Here is an 18,710-nt window from a genome sequence, read left to right as displayed (position 1 = left end):
CCGCGCAAGGGACGGCATCACGGCCAGGGGGCCCACTCACTCTTCTTTTCCTGCCAGCGAGTAGGAGCGGATCCAGGGGTTGGGCACAGACAGCCTGGGGGCCAGGTTGAGGGACGGCAGGAAGGCGGACAGGGAGCCCTCCAGCAGGTGCGGGTTGCCACAGACGGCATATTCAGTCTTGCACATATATGGGCACTTGGCAAAGAAGCACACGTTGCTGGCTGGAGGGTGCGGGAGGAGAGAGAGAGGAGGCCTAAGAGAAGGAGGCAATGCCATGTTCCTGCCCCCACCCCCGCCCCCCGAATCCTCCAGGAGGGAAGGGAAAGCCTCAACGCTCAGCCAGGGAAGAGGCCAAAGAGGAAACTATTGCTTTCCCCGGCGTCGGGGCTCGTGAACGCTCCTAAACCGAGCATCCTGGGTACCAATTTTTCAGATGTCTCAGGGCGGAGAAAGTGCGGGACCCAGCCCCACTGCATCCCATCCAGGTGACTAGAATGCTCTTTGCTTGAACAGGTGACATCTGGTTCCAGGAGGCTGGCAGGGCAGTTCCCGTGCACACAGGCCACTTGGCATCTCACAGACTACCTTTCCCACCCCCAGTTCACCTGGGGTGATGCTCAGGTGGGCCGGGGTGGGAGGGCCTGAGGGCAGCCTATAGCCATCCCAATGAGGGCGGGAGCTCAGGCCATGCTCTTCACCCCAGCACATTGCTCTGGCCAGTTCTCTACCTGGAGAGACAAAGAAAACGCTCTGCAGGATTTCATTCTTGGTGACTTCCAGGATTTCCTTGGTGACATTGACTAGCCTCCCCACTGTGGGTGGCACCCGGCGGAAGTCCAGAATCCTGCAGGAGAGAAAGCCCTGTTCATGTCTGAGGACTAGTCAGGGGGTCGGAGGGTGGCCCATTGGAAATGGCATTCCTGACCGTACCCAGCCCGGCCAGTACTGAGCCGACCGCGCCCGGGGCCAACCTGTATCTAAAGAGGCCGGAGGAGGGGTGGAGAAGGAATCCTTATTCTAGCAAGCCTCCTGGGCACGCCTTCCCACCACCTGTGTTCTAGGTCAGAGCTTTCCATACTTCAGTTGGGCATATGTGTGACCTGGGATCTCGCTCACACGCAGGCTCAGATTCAGTGGGTCCAGGGGGAGCCCGAGATCCCGGATTTCTGAAAAGCTCCCAGGCCCCGACTGCCAGCCCATAAAACACACCTAGAGGAGCCACGACAGGCACAATGGAGGGGAGGAAGTTCAGCAGTGTGCTTTCAACCTTTTCTTTCTTTTTTTATAGGTTTTATTTATTTATTCATGAGAGAAACAGAGAGAAAGGCAGAGACACAGGCAGAGGGAGAAGCAGGCTCCATGCAGGGAGCCCGATGTGGGACTCGATCCTGGGTCTCCAGGATCACACCCTGGGCTGAAGGGGGCCCTAAACCGCTGAGCCACCCGGGCTGCCCTCAACCTTTTCATATCACAACCTTAAGACTCCTGGGATACATGGGAGTGGATGCATTCTTCCCATTTCCAATCAAAAGACTAGAGCAAAGAGCAAGGTCAGGTCCAAGGCAGCAGCCTGAGCAGCCTGGCAGGGTTGGTTCTCTTTCTAGGTCATTCATTTCATCACCTTAGAGGCCTCGTGTTGTTCAGACGTGGGGTTAAATGGGAAATGTGTTGAGTTCAAAGGCGCCACTGAAGTTCACGAGGAAGAGAGGAAGACAGGGTGCCAGAAGGAAGAAGTGCCAGGGAGGCCCCACCTGAGGTCTGCCCAGCGGCCCTGTGGTGGTCCGTCCTTGCGGGGGCCCAACCCTACCTGTCCAGGTGGAAAGCTGCGATCTCGGCGTTGTGTCTCTGAAAGTCAATGAAGTAGAAGAAGTCCTCGGGGGTCTCTTCATCTCGCTGCTGTCTGGAAGGAAGGGAGGAATCAACGCCCTGGACTCAGACTTCATGAGGAGCCTGAGGAGAGAGCTGAGAAGCATGACTGGAGGGAAGAGAAAGCAGGCTTTCGCGCTCTTAATGTACACGTGCATGATGGAAAGACATGCCAGGGACAGCCCCCGGCCCCCTTGGCTGGGAGAAGACTCACGGGCTTCTTGCAGGACCTTGTCCTGCAGGCACACCCCGTACCAAGTCTCCTGCCTGAGCCACTTTGGTGCCAGCAGCTGATACTTTTAAAATTAGTTGAGTTAGGAAGAAATATAGACATTCTTCGGCAGGTATAAGCAGAAGAGAGGGACTGGCCAGCCAGCCAGAGGTAGCACAGACCCAGATGTCAAGAGTTAGAGGTGGGGTAGGAGGCTGGGCTCTTCTAAAAGGAAGAGTGTCCTAGGGATGCGGTTTAATGCAACTGACATTTGAAGACCAGAAAAGGTCCAGGTCTTAGGGTGACGGGGTAATAAATGAGCTTGTCCCCTCAGAGAAACCTCAGCGGAATCCTGAGAGGGAGCCCAGCCAGAGGCTTGAGGGAGGCTGGTGTAGAGGAGACTGATTTTATACATTTAAAAATCTCTAATGGATTCCTGAAAAGCAGCAGGCCTGCCCGAGTGTGATGGGCCGGCCAGGTACGTATGTACAGAGAGCTGCCTCCCGATCATTCCGGGCAGCGTGGCCTCTGGCCCCGAGGTTGACTTTGCCTTGCTGCTAATACACACGGAAGAGTGATGATCTGTGATGATTTTTATAATCCGCCGCGTGGGACTGCATGAGGGCTGCAGAAGCAATTCAAATGTAAATACACATAATTTTGCAGAAAGCTGTAAATACACAGCTCCAGCGATCGAAAGACATAGTGATGTGCACTTGGCCAAAAAACACAAGTCCTGGAGACCACGGTGAAGGGCTGCTACAAGCAGGTGTTCTGTTTTACAGGGTGCATCCTCATTTCAAGGACAGGTCCCTGGGCTGAGGCATGCCCCCCACCTTCTCACTAGCGGCGCCGCTGGATGTCTAGGCACCAGGGAGCAGACAGGGGTCCCCCTCTCCAAATATTAATTCCTGAATTCCCTCCATAAGAATACGCAGTCTCCCCGACACCTTTTAGAATTTTCTAAAACATCATTTCCCTGTTTCTGGATGGCAAGTCTGGATGTGATTTTAAATTTGAAAACCATTTTTACATCAGTGCCTCTCAGGCTTTGGCAAGCGTTGATGTATTCCTCGGTGCCTGTATTATATATATATATTACACGAAAAATGCAATCTTTAATTATGGTCATATTTATATTATCCAAAGATAAATTTCTACTTTCCCTTTTTAACATGGGACAAATGTTTTTTTTTTGCTTTCAATTACCTATCGAAAAAAATGCATGCCTTTCCGAGAAATACGTCTTAAAATGATGCTTTTTGGCTTTGGACTAAATTGTATACAAATGCGGATTACAGTTTACGTTATGGCATAAGAATAGACAAAATGGCTTTTATGACCCAATGTTGGAGAGTTTGCATTCTATTCAGGAGGAAAGCTGGTTCATTTGAACAGTCTTTGCCTGTAGTTTGTAAGTGATGGGGGGAGAGGAGAGGCTGTAGGCTGGTACTTCCTGTGCTTTCCTGCATATAAAACACGGCCAGTGTGAGTGCTTTTCCTCCCCACGTACGGAAAGGGAAAGCAAGGCTCTCCTGCTGTATAATGAGCTTTAAGTTTTAGAGAAATCACAGCCATCCTAATGTGCCAGATAAGAATTCTCAGAGAATGCAACTCACGGATCTGATGCTGGGTGGTGGATTTGCAGATTTATCATTGTTTTTATGCTTCCCTTTGATGTCTCCTGTTTCTACATCATGTTCCCTTTGCCTCCTCTCTTTAACCAGGGCTCACTTAGGAGTCTACACTAACCCCCATGACTGACCATAACAATCCCTAAAAACCCTGTAATGCCCAAACGTGGTGGCTCTGTGTTCACCTGACAGGTGCACCAAAGAACCACCTGCCTGCTTCTCGAGCCTTGGCTAAACCAGCCACGCATGCTCACTGCGATCGCTCCCTTTTATTTTTTTAAAAAAGATTTTATTTATTCCTGAGAGACACAGAGAGAGAAGCAGAGACACTGGCAGAAGGAGAAGCAGGCTCCATGCAGGGACTGGATCCCAGGACCCCGGGGATCACGACCTAAGCCAGAGGCAGATGCTCAACCACTGAGCCACCCGGGCGTCCCGTGATCACTCCCTTTTAAAAGGAACACAACTTTTTCTCCCCAGCATTTTATATGCTTCAATATCAGATGAGATCCCCTCCCCAAACTGTCCACATTTACTAATTTTTGGTCAAAAACTCCCTTACGGCTGCCGCAGCTGGACGTGGAGGTGAGGAAGACGGTCACTTACCTCATGGGTTTGAACATGGCCTTCCCGAAGTCTGAGAACCTCAGAACCAGCTTAAGGTGGACCCCACTGGGTTTCACGACTGTGAGGGGGAGAAGGGAGAGTTAACGCTGTTTCTGGGCCTATGACCTCAGGGCTTGTAACCTGTGTTCACTCAAAAAAAAAAAAAAAAACCCACTAGATTTCTTCTTTCTGCTCTTATGTAATAAGACCCCAGAGACCAGCATTTGCTTTTGAAGCCGCCAGGGTAAGTCTAGCATGTCAGGCCTTGGAGAGTGTGTCTGGGGGGCTCAAAACAATGCTTTGTCTGCTCTCCTGGGAAAGGGGGAAGTGATGCAGTTTCCCCGAGATAGACACTCACTGAAAACCCCGCAGAATGTTTTCCTAAGAAGAACTGGAGTCTTCCCTGTGTGCTTCTGTGGCACCCCGATGGGTTCTGATTATGCCACCTGTTACATCCCGTTGGACTAATTTATCTCCATCTCTCTCTCTTTTATATTTTATTTATTTATTTAAGAAAGAGAGAGAGAGAGCATGAGCAAGGTCAGAGGCAGAGGGAGAAGGAGCCTCCTGCTGGGCAGGGAGCCCGACGTGGGGCTCGAACCAGAACCCTGGGATCATGCCCTGAGCCGAAGGCAGACGCTCAACCACTGAGCCACCCAGGTGCCCCTCGACGTCTTTCTATTTAGGACTGTATACCTGGGCCGGGACAGGGTTTTGATGGATAAGACACCTGGGCGCACCTACCTCACCCTGCGGTCAGTACTGTCTTCTGATATGTTGTGTTCTGGGTACTTCACCCGCTTTGCCCTGTCCTGGCCTTGCTAGGACCGGGCAAAGTGTTGGGACAACGTCTTACTTACCTTCGTGTTCTATATGATGGCAACTAGCAGGCAGTACTGAACTAAAGCAAAGGGAAGCCCCGGGCCCTAAAACCTTTCCTTTGAACCTTTAACATGTCACGACACAGATGAGAATTTCTATGTGTTCAATATATTGAAGCAAAGAGATGAGGTTACTCATTACCGGGCCAGGGAGCTTGGTGTCCAGGGACCACCATGTCCAATTCATAGCCCCCTGGGAGCTACTATATCTCAGGTCTGTCTTTTTGAGTCTGTTCATCACTTGCCCTGGTGGGTCTCAATTTTGGCTCCATTAGAATCACCTGGAGGGCTTTGCAGTTCTGATGCCTGGACCTCACCTTGTGCCACTGAACCGAGACCCTCTGAGGTAAAGGGCAGTCCTCAGTACTTTTTAGAGCTCTCCAGCGAACTCTAGTGTGTGGCCAGCTTAAGAACTACTGTCCAGGGGCGCCTGGGTGGCTCGGTGGTTGAGCGTCTGCCTTCATGATCCCGGGGATCCTGGGATCGAGTCCCGCATCGGGCTCCCCGCAGGGAGCTGTTTCTCTCTCTGCCTATGTCTGTGCCTCTCTCCCTGTGTGTCTCATGAATAAATAAAAATAAAAATAAAAATAAAAAAAATAAAATAAAATAAAATAAAATAAAATAAAGTAAAGTAAAGTAAAGTAAATAAAATAAAATAAAATAAAATAAAATAAAATAAAATAAAAAAACAACTACTGTCCAGGACAACTGCTTCTTAAACCGATGAATGTACTCTAACCCCTTGAGGATTTGGTTAAAATCCAGATTCTGGTTCGGAAAACCAGAGCAGGGACTGAGATTTTGCATTCCTAATAAGCCCTCCGATGATGTTAATGGTGCAGATGGCCGCACAGGACCATGCACTCTCCAGCGGGGCCCTAGTTACAGCCCCTCCTGAGCGCTTTTTCTTTGGTGTGGGTGGGTGGGTGGAGAGCATGTTGAGGTCTCAGAGATAAGGCAGAGAGAGTCTCGCTCCTTCAACTTCCAGCCAGGACCCCCACGGGATGGACGGTGGGCCCCTCCCGTTGCTGTCAGGCCCTGCGGTTCCCCGGGTGGTGGCGATGAGGGGATAGGACAGACACAGGGCTGGGCCACTTACTCTGGGTACAGTCACATGCCCCGAGCAAAGCCTTCTCGTCCTGACTGTAATCTGGAAAGGAAGAGAAAGGCCGTGAGAACGCCCAGCCTTGCTCCTGGGAGAGCCCATCACCCAGGGCCCTTGACTCTGGTTTAGACCACAGAGTGGGAGGTGGTGAGGAAGCGGGGGACCCTTGCCCATTCAACGGGGGATGGCTTGGGGCCCCAACTGCCTGCGGCCTCCATCCTGCTCCATCCCAGGCCCTACATCCTCTGGCCCTTCAGTGGATGCCCCTGCAGCGGTGAGTGACTGATGCTAGATTGGTCCCTGTTGGGGACTAGATTGTTAGAGCACTTGAGAGCACAGACCTGGGGCAGGGGGACTATGTTTGAATCCCAGCACCACCGCTGTGTCTTTGGCCAAGTTGCTTCACCTCTCTGAGTCTCAGTTTCCCCACCTGTAACATGGCCATGATAATGTCCACGTTGTCTCGTCGCTGTATGAAAGAGGGTTGTCAGGTTCCAAAGAAGCGCTCAGTCAATGGTAGCAACCCCCATTCTTTAAGTGTTCAGAAACACTTTTTCTTACAGCTCTCTGATGGGGTCGTGATGAAATTAAAATGGTAACATCTCATGCAAAGGGGAAAAGATCAATGTCTATGTTTTTCTTTTTCTTATCCTATCAAGTGTCAGAGCCAACCCTTTAACATTTTACGCTACAGCCCAGTCTGAATTGGTTTATGCAGCCTCCCCGGGAGAAGGTCAATGCATCCCGCCTGAGCCTGTGCATCTCACCAGCACTGATGGTAGGAAAGCGCCTCATGTCCTGGAGGAGTTGGCTGACGACAGGACTGGATCGGGAGTACAGCCCACGGCGGCTGATCCCCAGGTGGAACTGGACCCAGCTGGCCTCCTGTCGGAGCTGCAGGGGAGCGTCCAGGGAGGTGAGGTTGAGCTGCTCTTTGTACATCTTGTGTCGTCTGCAAGAGCAGGGAAAGTTTGCTTTGTTTTGTTTCAGTCAGGGCTATAAGAAATGCAAAGACATGGGGCGCCTGGGTGGCTCAGTGGTTGAGCATCTGCCTTCAGCTCAGGCCGTGATCCCAGGGTCCTGGGTTCGAGTCCTGTATCAGGCTCCCCGCAGGGAGCCTGCTTCTCCCTCTGCCTATGCCTCTGCCTCTCTCTGTGTGTCTCTCATGAATAAATAAAATCTTAAAAAAAAAAAAGAAATGCAAAGACTTGTCAAAGTGCGTTGTCTGGACTCTACTCATTCTTTCATTCATTCAACAACAGTAGGGAAGCATCTCCTTTGTATGTGGCTTTATGCTGAGTTTAGGATACCATGGGGGGGCAAAAAGGCACATGCCTTCCTGGCCCTCAGAGGGCTTATAATCCAGTGAGTGCAACAGGCACCCTGGTTACACAATGCCACACACAAATACACAAATACCTAACTACAAACCATGACAAATATGAGATGGTTAAGAGTAAAATTAGGGACCTCATATAATCTGGGATCTTAGGAAGGTGTCCTGGATCTCTTTGTGCACTTTTCAATGAAAAAGTCTATATGTGATATTCCCCACTATTTTCTGACCTACAGAAGTAAGCAGATGGGGGACAGAAAGAAGGTCCCTGGTGAGGAGGAAATGAATAGAGAATGAGGATCTCTTCAGCAGGGCTGGAATCTAAGTAGATGAAGCAATAAGTCATATAGGAAAAGAAGAATCCATTAGCCACTTACTGTTTGTTCCGCTCAAGAGCCTTTTCTGCCAGGGTCAAGGAAGAAAGTAATAAAACAACGCCAATGCCAGATAGGGCCTAAGAGTCTAGTTTAGGAGACAAGTTGTATGTCTATGAAATCATCAGAGCAAAATTCAAAGCAGTTGTAAATTGACTGCTAGATAGGTGGTTCAGACTAAAACACCCCAATATTTTGGAGAAGGGAAAGATGCTTACATGATGAGGTGGTCAGATGGAGACCACTGTGGAGGAAGGTGGGCTTCAGCAGGATCCGAGAGAATGGATGGTGTTCGGATTGAATGGCGTATTACATGGGTGCTCCTGGGTTAGGGATAATATGAGTGGTAGGAGAGGCTGGCAGGGGACAGTTGTATCTGAGGATCAGAGAGGCAGGTTGAGTAAGTAGGTGGTTAAGTGAAGAGATGGAGGCCTCCAGTTAGAAGGTAGAGGAAGTGAGCACGATGTCGTCTGGTGAGGTAAAGCTGGCAGTGGAGGCAGGTGGGATTATGGGGGCAGGGAATGGGTGTTCCTATATATTTTTCAAACTGGTACCATACCTCTGAGGTCTGTGATGGGGTGGGGGTGGGGGTGGGTTTTTTTTTGCTGAAATTTTTGAATTCTGAATCCATCACTTTGAATTCTGTTAAGAATAAAAGTATTTAGTAATACAACTGAGTCAACATTGACTCATTGTTTTGTAAACATTTAATTATATATGAATTTATTTTGATTTGGGAGTCTTCATTTTCGAGCCAATACATTTTCTTTGTTCGGGTCTTGGAGCACTTGAAAAGCTTTTGTGTATTTTAGGCACGGCGTCCACATTGCTAATGGATAAAGAACCCTGACCTACTGGCTTAGTCCAGGCTGCCCACACCAAACACCACTGGCCAGGGAGCTTCCACAGTAGCCATTTATCCTCTCACACTTCTGAGGGCCTGCAGTCCGAGATCAAAGTGTGGCTGGGTTTGGTCTCTCCTGGGGCCTCCCTCTAGGGCTTGCAGAAGGCTGTCTTCATTCTTGCCTCCTCATGTGGTCTTTTCTCTGGTATCTCTTCCTCTTCTTATAAGGACACCTGTCTGGGACACCTGGGTGGCTCAGCGGTTGAATGTCTGCCTTTGACTCAGGTCATGATCCTGGGGTCCTGGGATTGAGTCCCATATTGGGATCTATGTAGGGAGCCTGCTTCTCCCTCTCTCTGCCCCCCCCCCGTCCCTCATGAATAAATAAATAAAATATGTAAAAAATATATAAGGATGCCCGTCTTATTGAGTTAGGACCCACTCTATATAGGACTCTTGGGGGGACAAAAATCAGTCCAGAGCTCCCCCACAAGCTTTGCTCTCATCACCAAGAAGGTCCACTTCAGAAGACTTTCCTCAATGCAGTCCAGGGGGTCAGGAGGGAGGAGGGGGGTGGGATGGCAAGGCAACTGTACAGCGCTGGGACTTCCTACTTAAACACACTTCCACCCATCTGTGGGATTTGATCAGACTCATTGCTGTCAGCTAGGGCTACATACTCCCATTTTTTCTCTAGTCAGCTTCTTCTGGGGGCTAAGGGAAGTACTGGGCAGCAGCATATGTATATTAGTCTGCTCTAGCTGCCATAACAACACTACAGGCCGGGGGTGCTCAAACAATAGGCATGATTTCTTGTAGTTCTGCAGGCTGGGAGACCCAAGATCAAGGTGTAGGCAGATTCAGTTACAGATGAGGGTTTATTTCTGGGCCTGTGGATGGCCACCTTCTCACTAGGACCTCACATAGAGAGAGAGGAAGCTCTCTTCCTTCTCTTACAAGGATAGTCATCCCATCATGGATCCCTACCTTCATGACCTCATCTAAACCTATTTATTTTCCAAAGATACCCCCTCACCTCCAAATACCATCACATTGGAAGTTAGGGCTTTTGACATATGGATTTGGTGGTGGTGGTGGGGGGAAGGGAGCCTCATAAATATTCAGTCCATAAAAATATGAGCCTATTTTTCCACCCTGAACTCATCTGGAGAGAAAACACTTACTTAACATGCAAGGGAGAGCACACTCCCCATCTAAAGGGGACAGCTGCTATTAAGTTTCAGCTAACAGTAGTCATGCCTTGTCATTGCTCATTCATTTATTCATTCATCAAATATTTGTTGACTGCTAGACACTGATCTACATCCTGGAGCTAGGGATGTGTACAAAACAAAGTCTATGTTGTCATGAAACTTACATTTCCCAGGAAATCATTTATTCTGGGTTTTGAAGAGAAGTTAGAAATCTAGATTTTGATCAGAGTGAGAACCTCCTTTATTTTTTTTAAAGATTTAATTTTTTAAGGATTTTTAAAAGATCTTATTCAGTCATTTGAGAGAGAGAGAGAAAGAGAGAGCACAGGAGCGAGGGGGGAGAGGCAGAGGGAGAAAGAGAAGCAATCTCCCTGCCAAGAAGGGAACACAATGTAGCGCTAGCTCCCAGGATGCCAAGATCATGACCTGAGCCGAAGGCAGACGCTGACCATCTGAGCCACCAGGGAACCCCCAGAATCTCCTTTTTAAACACATTGACTTACTGGGTATACATACGAAGGAAATGAAACCAGTACCTTGAAGAGATACCTGCACCCCCATGTCCTTTACGGTCCTATTCACAACAGACATGGAAGGGACCTACATGTCTGCCAATGGATGAATGGATAAAGAAAATGTGGTACAGATACGCAATGGAATATTATTCAGCCTTAACAAAGAAGAAAATCCTGCCACGTCAACATCGTGAACCTGAACCTGGAGTTCAGGTTCATCGTGAATGAACCATTATGCTACGTGAAATAAGCCAGACACACACAGAAAGGCAGATACTATATGATCTCACTCACCTATGGAATCTAAAATAGTCCAGCTCAAAGCACTGGAGAGTAGAATGGTGGTTGCCAGGGGCTGAGAGGAAGGGGAAATGGGTAGCTGTTGGCCAAAGGGTACCAAGTTTCAGTTATGCACGATGAATATATTCTGGAGATCTAATATACAGTAGTCTATTTTTAAAAAGATTTTATTTATTTATTCATGAGAGACACAGAGAGGCAGAGACATAGGCAGAGGGAGAAGTAAGCTCCATGCAGGGAGCCTGATGGGGGCCTCGATCCTGGGTCTCCAGGATCACACCCTGGGCTGAAGGAAGATGCTCAACCACTGAGCCACCCAGGTGTCCCTACAGGAGTGTATTTAATTGTAGAGTTAACAATACCTTATTGTATGCTTGAAATATGCTAAGAAAATAGATTTTTAGTGTTCTCTCTACACACACACAGGGTAACTATGTAAGGGGATGGATACGTTAATTAGTGTAATAGTGGTGAATTATTTCACGATGTATGAAAATACTAGGTATATCAAAATATTAAGTTGTACACCTTACAGACCTACAGCTTTTGTCAATTGTACCCCAATAAAGCTAGATCAACAGTGACAACCACAACAAAATAGCAACCCGTTCGTGTTCAGGGCCCTGTGCTGTTAAAGCAGATGAGCATTCGATCTGAGTCAATGCAGGGTAATTTTAAGACACACATAGCTCTGGGGAAGTCCATGTGCAGAGGAGACAAGGCAAGGCAAGGGAACTCTTATTTTAAGACTTCGGTCTCCAAGAGCAGAAGAGGGAAAGACGGCTGAGACCTCTCTCCCAAGTCAGCGAGCCCGTGGCGGCTGTCCAGCCTGGGGCGGGGGAGGATTGGAGCCACTGGTGTCATTCTTTAAGATTGGGGCCATTGGTGTTAAACTGCTTTTATGAAAATCAGGCGAAAGGACAAATTGTTGACCAGGTCTGAGGCCTCCTGCCAACTTTTCCTTATGTTATTAACATTTATTTTTATATTAACAACTAGTCGGGCCAGGCTCTCCTTCCCCAGCCTACTTTTTGAGGCCTAAAGCTAAGTGACTGCTAACCTCTCCTGGGAGTCTGATGGAAAGATTGCCCAGTCCCGAGCTAAGCCAGTCACCCTGAACTAGAGCAGCGCCCAAAGCAAGTTAGGAGGAAAAAGAGACATTCTGGCGAGCTGGGTTTGGGCAGCAGGGGGAGGGGTGAGGGTGGGGTTCTCCTAAGTGGCTCTCTGAGCTGATGAGTTCCAGCAGCATCCAAAGGAAAAAAAAAAAAAAAACAAAAAAAAAAACCACATGTGGTGAATTGAGTATAACTTCTGGACGGGGACAAATGGCTCTTTAAGGCATTCTCATTTGCCTCTAGGTGGGGACACATGGCTCTCTGGCCTGCTGTTCTGCCCTTGTGGGAACCTGCCAGGGTTTCTACCTTGGGGACAGAGGGTGGGACGGGGAAAGAAAAGGTATCAGGTATCTTTCCTACTGCATAATTCATTTCTTGTCAGAAACTTTGCTTGGGTGCCTTTGGGGACAACCAGCAGGGTGTGCTAGAGCTGGCTTGGATGGGGAGCTTGGAACTGGCGGTGATGGGAGATTGGACACCATGGCAATTGGCAGATGTTACAAATCAAGGTTTTTTTTTTTTTCCTCCCAAAAGGAGAGCTGGTTTTGTAGCACACCACTGGCCGGTGCTCTGATTATGGCTGTGTGTGCGCAAGTATAATTGTGTGTGCGCAAGTATAATTGTGTGTGTGCAAGTATAAAGTGGTGAACACAGAAAGAATTTACCTGCTTTCTTTCCTGAAAGACAAAAAGAGTTTTCTAAAAGAGCAGCTCAGTATGTCAACCATATATACTACTGTGTGGTTACAAAGATGTGTGTGTCTGTGTGTGTGTGTGTGTGTGTGTACATATACATATCTTGTTTGAGGACCTGGATGCAAGCTGCCATGCATGGATTTCACGGTCATCTGAATGGAACAAGTCCTCTTCCTCTAGCTGGTTTGGGTTGAATTTCCACCACTTGCCCTTTGAAAGCTATAGTTCCTGGTCCTAGTGTTGCATGTTTGCTCCGGCTTTGGGAGATGGGGTCTGGTTCCCCCCCTTATGCTGCACAGACACACTCTGGAGGGACAGGGCCTGGCCATCTAACCCTCAGGTTCCAATCAGGACTCTCAAATTCATTCCTCATGCCCACAATTATTAGGGATTTTTTTTTACTGTACTAGTACTTTTTTTTTTTTACTGTAAACAAAACCACTTCCCTAATCCTATCTTACACGTGGACAATGTAGTAAGTGCCTTTCTCAATAATCTTTATTACTCAATGCCTAATTAAACCCTTGCTTCACCGCCAGACTCAGTTAGAGTTATTGGTTTGCTTAGTTGGTTATTTTCGAGATAACCTTAAATCTCTTCCTTATGAGGCTTCCAAGACGTACGGTCCACCGTGATGGAAATCTTCAGCTACAGAACTCCTCCAAGCACCATCTTCAATGCCCCCATCTCCAGCCTGAACATTTCCTTGATGTTCCCAAGTAAAGAAGAAACAAAAGCAAAAGAGGAGGCCTGTTTGGGGTGACAGTACCGACAATGGCGAAAGTCTCCTCTGGCTGGAATGAAGTGAGTGTGTCACAGGAGGCACGGTGCGTTAATAATTAATTGGCACAGTGAAGTAGACCAAGAGCTAATCACCAGTGCAATCACAGAAAAAGGACACAGAGTTTGTGTCACAAAGACCTGGTTCTGCTTCTTACCCGCAGAGTGAGTCACCTTGAGGACTGGGCTAGGTGCCATTGCCATGCACGCAGTACCCTCTGTTGAGCCTACATGGGATACATAGTCTCATGCCCAACTCGCAAATGAGAAGACTGAGAACAGGGCATGGCCTTAAAAATAAGTAGATTAAGCCCTCTGAGCCTCAGTTTACCGTTGTGGAAAATGGGCATACTGCCCATCTACCTCACTGTGTCCTAAGAATTAAGTGTAGTAAAAAAAAAAATTAAAAAAAAAAGAATTAAGTGTAGTAATATCCAGCCACAGAGAAGGCATCCAAGAATGGCTGCTGCTTTTAATTATTATTATTACTGTTCATAACGACTGGAGATCCAGCGAGAACGTTTTCAGAAAGAGGGTTGTAGTGGGTAAATAGAAACAACCGGCTTTGCAAGCTGGAGTGGAGTCCTTGGAACATGCCACGAGCAAGGAAATGACATCTAGGTCATCTGTTGCATTAGACACCGCCATGCGCATGCTTTGGCTCATCTTCAAGGTCAGGGATCTTCCCCGGGACCTCAGAATTCCTCTGTGACTTGACTCTTGATGTGCATACGAAGCACTAGCCAAGGTGCCTTCGAGGCACTGGGGAGGGATGCCATGTTCCATCTTTTGAGTGTTCAGGCAGGTCTGGCTAGGTGGGAGCCTGGGTCCTCCTTTGCTTCCTGGCAGATGGAGAGGTGCCAACCTCCCCTGTTCCTCCTGAGATCCTGAGGGCACAGCCACCGGGGTGCGGTATTAATTAGCCAGGTGCTGTGAGCCCGTCAGGTAGGGAGGGGAGACAGCTGTGACTCAGGGCTCAGGGAAGATCTGGAAGGTTCTCAGCAGCTTGGGTGAACTCCCCACACTCCCTATCACTGATCTCATGGCTTCAGGTCTGAAAAAAAATTCCTCCCTGGTGCATAAATTTCCTTGTCTGGGGGAAATACAAAAACCAGAATTCACCACCTCTGCCCCTAAACAAGGCCTAGATGCTTCTATTATATTCAGAGAGTCCCTGTGGGTGGGGGTCAGGTCCTTTTGGAATAATGTTGGCACCGGGCCATGCAAATATGCACACAGCAGTGCTCTCCTCTGCTGGCTACTCAAGTGGAGAGGCCAGGGCAGCATCGGAAGGGGAAGGTGAGGCCACGGCCTTGCCAAGCAGCAAGCTCCGTGTCCCAAAGTTACCAGTGGCTTAAACTCAGACATCTGACTCCTTTCCCCTCCAGTTTATTTCTAAAACCAGTAGTATTGCCTCCATGACCTCTAAAATTTCCCTTTTATTCCTGCTGCCTCGTCAGCTGGGCCTTCACTTCTGACCTAGACCCTGGGATATCCTCTTCCCTGGTACTCATAACTCGGTCTCCCCCCTCTGCCCTCCCGGCCTCCCTCACAGCCAGAGGGACTCTCAAGCACAGCCTCAAGTGTGTGTCTCCCTACAAAATCCTCACTAGGTCCTCACTGCCCACAAAATCCAGTCCCAAACCCTCGCTCTAGCATTCCTCAATGTGGCCTCCCCAGCCTTGCAGGCCAAACTCCATGGAGCTTCCTCTCTGAAGCTTTTCCAGTCCAACCACCGGATATGCTCTTTCTTCCTCGTACCCACACATCTCCATACAGCTCCCATTTCTTCCGTCGCTCTAGCCATCTTCTGAGTTAATAGTGATTTAGACACATTTCTCATTCTTTTCTAGCACATCGAGGTCAGGGACAATGTCTTGTTCATCTTCGTTCCCCTTCCAAAACCCGACACAGCCCCTTGCACATGGAAGGCACTCAACATTTATTCTTGAAAGAAGTCGGAAGCTCTCAAACTAGCACCAATACGTGCTATGGCTCAAGTGTATCTTTGGTATTAATGTGCTGCAAAATATTTCAGGGATTTGACGGTCTATAATTCAAAATGAATCTGGTCTTTCCCAGATTATTTTGCCTCAATTGTCCCAAAGAAAACTTTCTAAGTAAAGAACTCCCCAGGAGTGAGGGAATGACATGCAAGAGTCGGAGAGGGTAACTAGCAGAAAGATTCGTGAGGATGGGCCCCCTTTCTCTGAGTTTAAACATCCCAGCATCATACATACCCAAGACCTACCATAGGTAGTAGGGATATCTCTTATAGATATATCATAGTTTTTAGTTGCACTGTGCCAAACGAACTTCCAAATAAATTTTTAAAAGATTTTATTTATTTATCAGAAGGGGAGAGAGAGAGAGAGAGAGAGAGAGAACGAATCTCAAGCAGACTCCACACTGAGCATGAAGCCCAATGTGGGGCTCGATCCCAGGACCCCAAGATCATGACTTGAGCCAAAATCAAGAGTCGGATGCTTAACCGACTGAGCCACTCAGGCGGCCCCTTCCCAATAATTTAATGCAAAATCATTTTGAAAGTCCTGGAGAAAGCACATTTCTTTTGATGGGTGGTTTAAAATGCTGATAGTCCAGAAGAATATTTAAAAAAAAATTCAATGTCCCAAGACATAAACATGAATGAGTAGCACAAATAATGTTTTTCTGGTCTTTGGAATTTTAGGGAGCTTGCTAGGTTTTGCTCCAACCTTTCTGGTCTCTTGATCTGTTTCCCATTCAGCCTTCCTTGATTTACCATGAAATGCTAGAATTCCTGAAGGCTCTGTTCCGGCTCTCTCTCTCTAGCCCCACCTTTGATATGATTGCATCCATACCCGTAGCTTCACTTGCCACTTCAAGTGAATTCAAACCTCCAGCCCTTTGAGCTGGAGACCCATATAAGCTGTAGCTGCTTGCTTCTATAAAGGACCAGACAGCAAATATTTTAGCCTATGCAGGCCGAGATCATCTCTGTCTCAACTGCACAGTTCTCCCACTGTGGTATGAAAGGAACCTTAGACAAAACAAATGAATGGGTAAAGCTGCCTTCTAATACTTGCTCTACTTACAAAAACAGGTGATCATGGGCCAGATCAGGTCTGCAGGGTGTAGTTGCCAAGCTTTGTTTTAAAAGCATCTGCAGTCAGGGGCACCTGCGTGGCACAGTCAGTGGTTGAGTGTCTGCCTTTGGCTCAGGTCGTGATTCCAGGGTCCTGGGATCAAATCCTGCATCAGGGTCTCCGTAGGGAGCCTGCTTCTCCCTCTGCCTATGTCTCTGCCTCTCTCCCTGGGTCTCTCATGAATAAATAAATAAAATCTTTTAAAAAAATAAAATAGAAGCATCTTCAGTCAACAAGTTCAAACCAAACTCATGCTCTTGCCTCCAATCTGGGGGACTCAACTGTGGTTTCTGGCCACTGAAGGTCACCTGTGGTTTCTTCTCCCTGAAGCTGACCCTGGGCTTTGGGTTAAGGAGCAAACTATATGCTAAGAGAAGCCAGAGAAGGTGTGTGGGAAGCAAGATGGGGAAGGAAGAAGCCAGACAAAGGTGCAATTTTAGATGAGGTCCTCTCAATCAGTCTGATCCTTGGGAGATGAGGTGGGCTCTGCAACTTGTTACATCTAGAAGTTTGTCCTCCATGGGGAGTCTGCTTGAGGTTCTCTCTCTCCCTCTCCCTCTGCCCATCCCTCTGCTCTCTCTGTCTCTTTCTCTTTAAAATAAATAAATATTAAAAAAAATATATTGGCAGGATTGCAGCCTCTGAAGGCTCAAGGGATGAAGGCTTCCTGTTTCTTCCAGCTGGTGGTGGCTCCAGGCATTCCTTGGCCTGTGGCTACATCACTCTAATCTCTGTGGTCACGTGGTCTCCTCCTCTTCTCTCTTCAAGGACACTTGTGACAGCATGTTGGGCTCATCCAGATAATCCAGGATTATCTCCTCATCTCAGGATCCTTAACTTAATCATATCTTTGCAAAGACCTTTTTTTTTCTGAATAAGGAAGCAAACAAAGATTCCAGGGATTTGATGTGGACATCTTTGGGGAGCTATTTGCTTGTAACCTAATGCAAAGAGTAAAACTCCCAGGGACTTCTGGCCCCTCCTAAGGGTGAGGCCGGTAGCAAAGCGTACAGAGCTGGAGGATGGGTGTAAAGCTGGCAGGGAACCAGCTGTGTGGATTACACAGCTGTCCTTCTGGCTAAGCCAGAATTCTAGGAGTCATTCTAGAAATTTCCCTCTCCTTCCCCACAGTGTCCAAAATGCTGATACGTGTTTTTTAGATGTGGCAGGTAGGCATTTCCTCTGGTTTCCACTACAATAAATAATAGGCTCATAAAACCCATGACCTAGAACGGGGAATTTCTGTTGTTCATGAGGACCATGGCTTACTTTTTCATTGTTGGGCTTACTAAAGAATCTCGAAGTCTTTATAATTAGAAAGAAAAAAGTAAAGAGCTCCTGAAATCAAAATGATTGTTTTTCAAAACGCAAAGCTCATCCTGCCAGCCTCCTGCCCAGGAGCATTCTGCATCTCCCTATTGGGGTTCAGTGACCTTCTTTATCATTGCTCAAGGCCTGTGTTTGGTCAGTGTGATAGCTACGAGCCATACGTGGCTATTTAAATTTAAACTAAAATTAAATAAAATCAAACATTTGGTTCCTTGGTCGCATTTCAACTGCCCAGTAGCCACATGTGACTAGTGGCTACTCTTTTGGACGGTGCGGATCATAGAACGTTTTCATTATTATGGAGAGTTTTATGGGATGACATTGGTCTCAAGCCATGCTTCTCTACTCCAGCCACGAAGTTACTGATCTGTCCCACCGCAGAGACTTGGAACATACTATTTCCTCTGTCTGGGGTGCTCGTTCATTCCCTCTTTGCCTAAATCCTTCTCATCTGGCCTCCAGCTCAAGCCTTACTTCATTGAAAGTCTGCATTGACCCTAGATGGGTCCTACGTCCCCACCTTTGTGTTCCATTGCACTATGTTACGTCTTTTCCTTCGCTCAAGCCACTCTTAAAATCCCACGCATGCTTGTGTTTATCAACCCCATGCACTGCAAAGGTAGAGTCTTCTTTTGTTTCCTTCTTGACACTAGATCCTTAGCCTTTGGCACGTAAGAGGTGCTTAAGAAATATGTGTGGAGTGAGTGAAAGTGCTCTTTAGCTCACTCACAGCAGATGCACAGCTCTGAAAGAACTACCTACTGTATTTTTCTGGAA

The 18,710-nt window shown here is 47.8% G+C and overlaps 1 protein-coding gene across 2 annotated transcripts in view; it reads right to left on the bottom strand.

Moving 5' to 3' along the window:
- Nucleotides 1-18,710, bottom strand: part of FAM20A (FAM20A golgi associated secretory pathway pseudokinase) — a 49,335-nt gene that overhangs the window by 4,185 nt on the left and 26,440 nt on the right. For both annotated transcript variants that reach the window (XM_077853676.1, XM_077853677.1), the window contains 6 exons: nucleotides 7,071-7,255; nucleotides 6,298-6,348; nucleotides 4,318-4,396; nucleotides 1,808-1,900; nucleotides 729-844; nucleotides 41-221 (listed from right to left, as the gene is read on the bottom strand). In XM_077853676.1, the coding sequence (XP_077709802.1) occupies nucleotides 41-221; nucleotides 729-844; nucleotides 1,808-1,900; nucleotides 4,318-4,396; nucleotides 6,298-6,348; nucleotides 7,071-7,255 (705 nt within the window). The remainder of the gene's footprint in view (nucleotides 1-40; nucleotides 222-728; nucleotides 845-1,807; nucleotides 1,901-4,317; nucleotides 4,397-6,297; nucleotides 6,349-7,070; nucleotides 7,256-18,710) is intronic.

This window comes from Canis aureus, chromosome 16 (assembly GCF_053574225.1).
Source record: "Canis aureus isolate CA01 chromosome 16, VMU_Caureus_v.1.0, whole genome shotgun sequence".
NCBI lineage: Eukaryota > Metazoa > Chordata > Mammalia > Carnivora > Canidae > Canis > Canis aureus.
This window is presented reverse-complemented; position numbering and strand designations above follow the sequence as displayed.